Raw genomic sequence first — 10,380 nt, forward strand, 5'->3', positions numbered from 1 at the left:
CAAAACACATCTGAAGATGCCAAAAAGCTCATTTTAAAAGGTTCATTCATAACCTTAATCTGCCATCCCATTTTACATCTCACCCTTTTCTCTGGCAGTGGTGGGACCACTATGTAGGGATATGTGACTAGCAGGTACGTTCTAAGAAGCTCAAACTCGCTGTAGCGTCTCCACAGTGAGTCTGGGGCAGCAGGGGTCCCCCCCTCTGGGACAGCTTCAGCTGGCCTGCAGACGATGACAAAGAAAAACGACTTTAGTGACTTTCAGTTTCAGTTATAATAGCTGTTGTCACGCCTCCTTGATGTTGATATTCGTATCCAGAGCTACTTCAAACAGAGGAAACACCACAGAAAGTAACAGTTTCTGTTTCTGAATTCCACAGCAAAACATGACAACATTATCAATCCACAGTATACTTTTGTTTACAGAGCTGTCATCTATGCATGTATGCATGATTGTAAAGTACACCATCAAACTATTATTTAATTCCAATCAAAATGATGCAAAATCAAGTGTACAGCACCGTAAAGTAGGTGCATATGGAAATATAGGAATAAATTGTGTAAAAATTCAGGTGAACAATAAAAATAGAAACACCAAGATAAAAAGACCAGTTGAGTTTCATCTGGCACCGTTTGAAATTGCCACAATCTCAGAGTATTAAGATAGGCTTATATAAACAACACTGTTTATATTAGCTTATCTATCTTAATGTCCATCTTAATACTGAAATAACACTTTTGTTTATATAGCAAATATACACTTACAGCCACATTAACCTCACCCGGAAACTGCCCCTGCATTACTGTTGCAGTAAGGTCTTAGTAGTCCATCTGTGACGGAATAACAGCTCAACATGCGGGCTTTGGTACAGTGACTTTCAATGCTTGAGACCTTTGACTGACAGTAGCTCTGACCAATTGCGTCAAAGAGAAAATGTTTCAACCCGCCCCCCTGGAAATGAAATCCAAGCTGAGCCTCCCCAGACTAATATCCCGCGGTCCGTGCGATATTAGTCTGGTTTATTAACCAGGCTAGCTGTATAGGTCCTTCCTGACCCACCGTGTTTCTATGAGGTAGACTGTGTAGGTTTCCTGCATGTTAACGGTGTTCTTTCCGGTTCTCTTCTCTGCCTCTGCCACGTTTATCTCCATCTTTCTCAGCAGGGCTGTCCCACGCTCCACCATCTATGCAGGTCAAAGAACAAACAAGTGGTGAAGGCTGGTGGTGAGACAGACAAGACAGACTGTAAGAAATGCAACAGAGAATCAACCAGAAGGAGAGAGACATGGATATCAGCAGGAATATAGAATCAGGCGGTCAGTAAGACAAAAAAGGTAAAAGAACAAAGTACAAGAACATATACAGGATCGAGTCAACCTAGCCGCAATTTGCAACACACATTTTTTAAAATAATAATCTAGAGTTGCAATAGACTCCGTTGACAGCCCATCCAAACCGAATTTCCGATTGCTTGTATTAAACTCACCAACATTGCAGCTGTAGGGCAAGCTTGAATTATCCTCTTTCAATCTACAAAGCGTGTTTTATAAAAATTCAATGTAGACATGTTATGATTATTATCATTATATTAAGTATTGGAATTTGGATGCACTCGGTTTTTATTAATGGGTCGTGCATTATGTGCAAATTCGAAACAGGTGGTACGCAGGGCCGTTCAGTGACTTTGATGAGTAAAGGGCAGTCCATACTCTCTCCGACCACCGAACTTTTCGTCGGAAAGATCAGACTTAATTTTTTTCTCAGAAGTAGAGTTCGGAGAGTCACAACATCTGGGAGTGCAGCTTTCAGAACAAAAATTCGGAGGAATGCTTTTCAGAAGTTGCGAGTGACGTCATGTTGTAGTTGTACCGGAGCTTTCCGACGAAAAGTTTGGTGGTCGGAGAGAGTATGGACTGCCCTTTACATTTTTTCTCCGAAGTAGAGTTCGGCGAGTCACAACATCTGGGAGTGCAGCTTTCAGAACAAAAATTCTGAGGAATGCGTTTCAGAAGTTGCGAGTGACATCATGTTGTAGTTGTACCGGACTTTCAGACGAAAAGTTCGATGGTCGGAGTCAGTATGGACTGCCCTTAACTCAAAACTCCAACACTTCTTGACAGAAAGTATCTAATGACATGTCTACGGTGTATTTTTATGAAACAAGCGCTTTGCAGATTGAAAGGATAATTCAAGCTTTCCCTACAGCTGCAATGTCTGTGAGTGTAATGCTGTTAAATACATGCAGATCAGAAATTCTATTTGGATCTTCTTGTAGTTTCCAGCAGACTGCCTTCCACAGGTTGGGATATCTCCTTTGGTGTTCTCCTCAGTGAGAAATATTTACAGTGCCCTCCCGGATTATCCCTTTACTGGCATTTCCATTCTATTACTCAGCCATACTTGGCTGAGTTGGTACAATTGAAAACCTCAAAGTGTTGTCCAGCTCTTCAGCACTTCACCTCCTAGCTGCGTCAAGCACCATCTTAATCTTCGTATTTGGCACAGTTCACCACCATAGCTATGAAAGCCAGAAAACTCATTTTGTCCATGGTCCTCGCATCTCCATTCCTCCTCCCCACTGGTTCCTTTTGCTCTGCCACTCGTTCTTCCCCCTCCAGTCTTATTTGGATCAATGGGCTGTCAATGGAGGGTACTGCAAGTCTGCAACTCTAGATTCATCCCCAAAAACAAATTGTGTTGCAAATTGCGGCTGGTCAACCATGTAAATAAATATACACAGACAGTGACACTTATGCTTAATTTAAGCGTCTGCTAAATGCCCTGCCTACATTGTTTGTAATGTGTATGCAACTATGCATGAGTTTGATGTGGCATGTGCTGGGGTCACAAGACAATACATTGCTACAAGCAGGTCAGCAGCCAGGAACTGCACTGATCTGTCAAAGTTGCATACTCAGCAATCTCATGAATCTATGTGGAAGAAAATAAGAATGCTTATGTCTGATATGAACGTTGGGCTCTTGCAGCGCCAGGACATATTATGTCCAATAATGCTGACGAGCAAGGAAGTATAATTTGCATTCAGCTGTTATAACGTTTACAAATAAGTATTAACCAAGTACTATACGGTTAACAAATGTCACTGTAGATAACGTACGTTGTGCGTTTGATCGTGTAGGAATTAAAGTTTAAAGTTAAAATGATGTAGAAAAGTTTCAATCGGGTTTGGAGGCTGTAGCTATGGTTTCGAGTCTGACTGACTGTAACGTTAGCTCCGTTAGCCAGCTAGCTGGGCCTGGCTTAGCTTGTGGAAGTTTGGTGTCACTAAAAGCAGGTTTAAAACATCTGCCCTCGAAGTTTACAGACGAAAATAACAAAACCGCTATACCGTGTTTATGATGTTGTTCTCTGATTCCGTTGGCGTGATGTCAGTGTTGCCGATCACGGCCACTTCTGCACTTCCAGAGTCTGTCATCATCTTTTTACCTTCTGTGTTGTTGTCAGCTGGCACTGCTGACTGCATGTCTACGCATGCGCAGTGCGCACTCATCCTCGAACGAACCAACCATACTTCGTGGTACGACGGTGTCGACCAGGTGTTGTAGTGTTTCTGTGGTAACAAGACAACTCACCCTTTTTCCATCTCCAACTGAGTTGTCCGGACATCTCACCCCGAGAGTCCAGACAACTAAAGGCCTATTCATAGTCTGGATTCTCGGTGGTGAGGTGACCACCGCTCCGGTGGTGAGCTGACCACCGGAGCTGAAATAACGTTGAGCGGTGGTGAGTAAAAACAGAGAGAAGGGCTGGAGCAGTGGCGGTGGTTTGCTCTTCACCGCGGCTCGTGACGTCATGTTGTAGTTCGGTGGTCACCCCACCACCGAAAATCCAGACTATGTATGAGCCTTCACCAGACATCTCACCCCGGTGAGATATGTCTTCACTTTCGGGGTGAGTTGTCTCTGGGTGAGAGTTGAGTGTTTGGCTGTTTGCGCAAAGAGTGCACAGGGTATGGGCACATCTAAGATTCCATGCGCGGCCAAAGGAAGCTGACTCCCGGGGTCCCTTCCGGCATTTTAGAGAGCTGGTGGATGGAAATGAAGGTCCACCCACGCGGCAGATTGGCGCGTCGGCCAGATTCCAAGGACTATCTAAAGAGGACGAGAAGCAAAGACCGTACGGTGGATGCCATGTTGCTCCATGGAAGGAAAGAAACATCTGCAGTTGAGACCAGGAAGTTGTACATGCACAATTATGTTTTTAGAAAAACATCAGTTTGTACAAAATAAATAGAAAAAAGTTGTCATATCTACAAAAAATATAGAAACAATTAATGTACATAGCTGCACAACACGTACTGTTTCAGTGATAGAAGAAAACTTGTGTACAAAAAATGTAGAAAGAAGTTGTCATAGCTGCAGTGTAGGCCTAAATAGTTTATTTCGATCCTTCAGAGAGACATTCAGAGAGAATGTCACTGTATATTATGTTTCTTTTCCCTTTTTGCTTCCTCTATGATGAATTCCTGTTCTGTTCTTTAACTATATAGAAGTGTCTATTTGTACGTCTCTAAATGTTTTGATGAATTGAACATGGTGGACCCTGTTGTAAACAAGTGTAATGCTTAATTGGGTCGTCCACTCACAGTTAACAGTCTTTGTATTGAGTTTGTGCTTGAAATGTACTGTAATTCTGCAAACTGTTAATAAATATTTCAATCAATCAATCACATTACACATAAAACAGTTTTTTTTAAGGTGATCGAAAAGGCATAGACAGAAGCTTATAGCTTCATGTCCTATTTTGGTCACTGGGACATTCAATTCAGAAGCCATCATTAGCATCTCCACACTGGGCCATTCACTTCAGAAGCAATTGTTAGCATCTCCATGGTCAGATTGTTCCTTTCCAAGTCCTTCCATAACTGGACACACACACACACACACACACACACACACACACACACACACAGACACAGAGCCGGTTCTAGGCATAAGCAATATAAGCGGTAGCTTAGGGCCACAACCACTGAGGGGGCCACATCACAGGGAGAAGATTTTGTATTTTTTTAAATGTATCCCCTATCCCATACATGAGCTACTGGCGGCCACATGTGGCCCCCACCTTCACTTAATGCGACCTTCAGGTTAATATCAACTGGCGGCCTAATGCGGCCCGCAGGTTAATATCGACTAGCGGCCTGGGGGCCACATGTGGCCCACACCTTCACTTAATGCAGCCCGCAGGTTAAAAACTCCAGGATAGTGTTTTTAAAAACACCAGGATAGTTCGTGGTAGTGTTTTTAAAAACACTATCCTGGAATTTTTAACCTGCGGGCTGCACTAGGATAGTGTTTTTAAAAACACTAGCATAGTGTTTTTTTAAAACACCAGGATAGTGTTTTTAAAAACACCAGGATAGTGTTTATATACACTAGGATAGTGTTTTAAAACACTAGGATAGTGTTTTACAAACACTAGGATAGTGTTTATATACACTAGGATAGTGTTTTAAAACACTAGGATAGTGTTTTACAAACACTAGGATAGTGTTTTAAAACACTAGGATAGTGTTTTAAAAAAACACCAGGATAGTGTTTATATACACTAGGATAGTGTTTTAAAAAAACACTAGGATATAGTAAAGAATAATAATAATAATAAATAAAAATATCATAAAGATATTTTTATATGATTTATTTCATGATTTTGTGTATGATTTTTATATGATTTTTATGTGATTTGTTATGTGATTTTTTCAAATTATTTGTATGCGATTTTTTATGATTTTACATGATTTTTAATGATTTTTTTAATGTGATTTTTTGTATGATGACTGATGATAAATGATAAATGATGAATGATAAATGATGATAAATGATAAATGATAAAATAATAAATTATAAATGATGATGATAAATGGTAAATGATGATGAATGATAAATGATGATAAATGATGAATGATAAATGTTGAATGATGATAAATGATGATGAATGATAAATGATGATAATATGGAAAATCACGGGGTGCGAACTTCACGGACCTTGTGAGCTTATATCAGCTGTACTGTTGCGCTTTGAAGTATAAATGTCTCATATGGCCCTTTTTTAAACCAGTCCCTTAATTGACTTGAAGTGCTATCGGAAGGTCAGGAAGTGCCCCTCCAGCAGTCCCTTGATTATAGGGTGCTGGGTATAAAAAACTGTTATACACTCGCCCTCCTTGTGCAGAAACAGGAAACAGACACCATTCGTTGCCATGGTTACCATCATTCAATTGTGTTACCTGTTATTTTGTTTGTACAGTTATATTGCATTGCATCGTTTAGCCTATTATTGCATAGTGATATTGTTGGGAATTGATTACATGAAACAGTCACCCGTGCGTTGAACATCCCCATCTAGTGTTTAAAAAGTAACTTGCAGCTTCTGTTTGGGACAAGGACCAATCCATTATCTCACATGGTCTTTAAAAGCCCTTATGGTTGTTGAAGCTGGATTCATATAGGGGCATCTTCAACAACGAAAATGAAGAAGAAGAAAAAACGTAGGATTCATTGATTTAAGTATTTATTAACAGTTAGCCGAATAACATTACATTTGTAGCACAACTAGACAATAAGACATGTTCTCCTCTGTTGGGCAGAAACCTGGAGATGCAGGTGTTGAAGTCATCACATTTACTTTATTTCTTTAACAAATGAATCATCTTGGCAAAACAGTCAACAATCAGTGATGAATTAGCTCTACAATGTCATGACATCATGGTCCAGTCCTTCTCTTATTGGTTTTGGATGGTTGCGGGTCTACTTCTGAATGAGAGGGATGCGGTGTGCCTCAGGCCAGTAAACAGCACAGAAACACGGCCTTTTAGTTCCTGTGGTTGCATTGCTGCACAGCGTTTAATGTTTAAAGAGAAGGGTGGAGCCGCGTTTTTAGTAAAGGAAGCATTTTATATAGATGCCATGGCACTGGGCATGGAGTGATGGTGTTAAAATGAGAGACAGAATGACAGGGAACGGGCAGGAGAGAGAGAGAGAGAGAGAGAGAGAGAGAGATGGAACAAGCGATGCTTGAGATAACACAATTAAGGCCTGAGAAGGATAAGGTGGAAAGATTCTAATGGATGGGTGGAAGGATGGGGTGATGGAGATGAAAAGAGGGACGGACGCATAAATACATATGCAGATGAATGCATGGATGGATAGACGTAGGGATGAATGAATGGATAAATGGATGGACAGAGGGATGCGGTTGCGGGTCGCGGTATGCCGGGAAACCCGAGACCTGCGTTGTGACCAACTGTAGTCACGGCAACAGCATAGTTACCATTCCTTCCTGCCACTGACCTCAGACCAGCCACTGCCACTTCCTGTCCACACGCGCAGGCACACACACACACACACACACACACACACACACACACACACACACACACACACACACACACACACACACACACACACACACACACACACACACCTCTAACTTGGCAGGATGGCAACTACCATTTGACAACTCTGTAGTCTGACCAGCTAATTTAAAGTGTGTGTGTGTGTGTGTGTGTGTGTGTGTGTGTGTGTGTGTGTGTGTGTGTGTGCGTGTGAGTGTGTGCATGCATGTGTGCGTGCGTGCATGTACATGCATTCGTACAGTATATTTCTTTCGCGTCTTGTCTATGTTTGGAAATTCTGACCCACGTCTGTCAAATAACTGTAACTGTGCCGCCCTCGTTATGTTGGACCAAGAAAAATGGGTATGGGAACATAAGGGCAGGCTGAAGACAGAACAGGGACAGTGCAGGTGTCTTCAGGTGGGAGGCCTAGAGGCTGGGAGGGGACAGAACAGGCCACTTCAGGGGGGGCGGCCTGGACGATGGACCAGGAATGAGCAGGTCATGTCTGGCGGAGGGCCGGGAGGTCGAGATGAGATGGAGGAGAAGGTGCCGTCTGGAGGGCGGCCGGTGGGCGGAGACGAGACGGAGGAGGCGTGGTCTGGGGGACGGCCAGGAGGCCGAGACGAGGCAGAAAATGCGTCGTCTGGCGGACAGTCTGGAGGCCGAGACGAGGCAGCAGCAGAGACGTCAGGGGGACGGCCAGGAGGCCGAGACGAGGCAGCAGCAGAGCCGTCAAGTGGACGGCCAGGAGGCCGAGACGAGGCAGCAGCAGAGCCGTCAAGTGGACGGCCAGGAGGCCGAGACGAGGCAGCAGCAGTGTCGTCAGGGGGACAGCCAGGTGGACACTCAGACCCCCATGCTGCATAGGAGAGGGGTCTGGAGAATGACCAGACGGAGCCACAACGAAAGCGAGCTGGAGCGACAGGGCCTCAGTCGATGAGCTGCAGCAGTGAAGCCTCAGTGGGGACCTGCAGTGGCGGGACCGTAGACGTGAGCTGCAGCGGCGAGACCTCAGGCGAGAGCTGCAGTGGAGGAGACGTAGAGGAGAGCTGCCGCGTTGAAACTTCAGATGAGAGCTGCAGCGTTGAAACCTCAGAGGAGAGCTGCAGTGGAGGAGACGTAGAGGAGAGCTGCCGTGTTGAAACCTCAGAGGAGAGCTGCAGTGGAGGAGACGTAGAGGAGAGCTGCCGCGTTGAAACCTCAGATGAGAGCTGCAGCGGCAAGGTGTCAGGCGGGAACTGCGGCGGCAAAACCATAGACGTGGAGGGCTGCAGCAGGGAAACCATAGATGTGGTGGGCTGCAGCGTCTAAACCATAGATGTGGTGGGCTGCAGCGTCGAAACCATAGATGTGGTGGGCTGCAGCGTCGAAACCATAGACGTGGAGGGCTGCAGCAGGGAAACCATAGATGTGGTGGGCCGCCTCCGAGGCGGGTTGCAGCGGCGAAGCCTCAGAGGCGGACTGAAGCGGCGGAGCCTCCGAGGCGGGTTGCAGCGGCGAAGCCTCAGAGGCGGGCTGCAGCGGCGAAGCCTCAGAGGCGGGTTGCAGCGGCAAAGCCTCAGAGGCGGGCTGCAGCGGCGGAGCCTCCGAGGCGGGCTGCAGCGGCGGAGCCTCAGAGAGGCGGACACATGATGTGTGTCACATGACAAAACTGAAAGCCTACTTCCTGTATTTCTTAAAGACACACTACTTGCCATAGGAAACAATGCATTCACATAATGAAATCACATATTTTCAAAATAAAACACAAAACATGAAATAAACAACCGTAACAGAACAGTAAATTAGATGGGTATGCTCAAATTATAGCCCGAATTTGACAGTGAAGTCAAACTGTCATTGGAGGGAAGTATTGAGAGATAATACATAATTTGTCTCAATGATTAGGATATCAACAATTTTGGATATAAACCAATGACCAAATTCAAATTGAATGTTTGAAGATTAAATACACCCTCAATTCAAGATAATTGCATAAAACTAGGTTGTAACGTTCAATTCGGTGGCCTCACCTGCGTAGGCAAGCCCTAATCGTGATGTAATATGTTGTGCTACATCAAGAATGAATGTGCCAACGGTTAACCACATCACATCCAAGACGGAAATAGCAAGACGCGCAATCTCAGGTTTACTTCCCGTTTCTTTGTGACGTGGGCACATACCTTTTTAGGAGACGGGAAGCAGATTGAAGTCAGTTCATTTAAATGGGAGAATGAACATGAAATTGAGTCCAAACATTCTACAGGTGCTGAACAAAAGATTTGTACAATGAAAAAGGCAGTCGGCACACTGTACTTTAGCTCCCAGGCTACTTTCTATAAAGTAACCTGGGAGCTCAAGCACAGTATGCAGACTGCCTTCCTTTTTCAGAATGAAGGTGAACACAGCTTCTTCTCCACTGCTCTGTAAAGCACTTTGAGCTGCATTTCATGTCATGAAAGGTGCTATACAAATAAAGTTTTATTATTATTATTATTATTATTATTGGTGGAAAGGGTGTGTGGTCAGGTGTGGCTTGTGACTTGTCTCTAATGTCAGTGATGAGATAAGAGAACATAGTACATCTCATGTTTTAATTACATTATTTACTTCATTATCTGTTGGCCATTGTCACTAATAGCTGAAATTCCTTTTTCAGTTCAATGCACACTTGTCGCCGGTTACCATTTGAGTGGTGACCAGGAGAGGGAAGCAAAATCCATCAAACACAGTGCTGACACACGCTGGAGTCTGTCTTGTTCTGTTAGACCCTACAATTAAACTTGAAAAGAGAAATTAAATGTCACTTATCATCTCCTCCTGTTGGTTGGGGCTGAGTGTCTGTATTGTTGGCTCATTGCTTGCCACCTATCAGATCCCAGTGACAATAACAATGTACAAGGCAATAACAATGTACAAGGCAATAACAATGTACAAGGCACACAATCACCTGCTCCTGAGCTGTATCCAAGAGCTGTTCTAGAGAGAGCTGTTATAACTTAATGGACACTGCCATATTCAAACAAACAAACGCTAGAATA

The 10,380-nt window shown here is 43.9% G+C and overlaps 1 protein-coding gene across 3 annotated transcripts in view; it reads right to left on the reverse strand.

Moving 5' to 3' along the window:
- Positions 1 to 3,472, reverse strand: part of snx4 (sorting nexin 4) — a 28,326-nt gene extending 24,854 nt beyond the window's left edge. For all 3 annotated transcript variants that reach the window (XM_083777257.1, XM_083777258.1, XM_083777256.1), the window contains exons 1-3: positions 3,353 to 3,472; positions 1,063 to 1,187; positions 84 to 225 (exon numbers count right to left, since the gene is read on the reverse strand). In XM_083777257.1, coding sequence (XP_083633383.1) covers positions 84 to 225; positions 1,063 to 1,187; positions 3,353 to 3,442 — 357 coding nt within the window. In that variant the 5' untranslated portion in view covers positions 3,443 to 3,472. The remainder of the gene's footprint in view (positions 1 to 83; positions 226 to 1,062; positions 1,188 to 3,352) is intronic.
- Between the last annotated feature and the right edge of the window lie 6,908 nt (positions 3,473 to 10,380).

This window comes from Protomyctophum parallelum (genome assembly GCF_964188405.1).
Source record: "Protomyctophum parallelum genome assembly, chromosome: 11".
Lineage (NCBI taxonomy): Eukaryota > Metazoa > Chordata > Actinopteri > Myctophiformes > Myctophidae > Protomyctophum > Protomyctophum parallelum.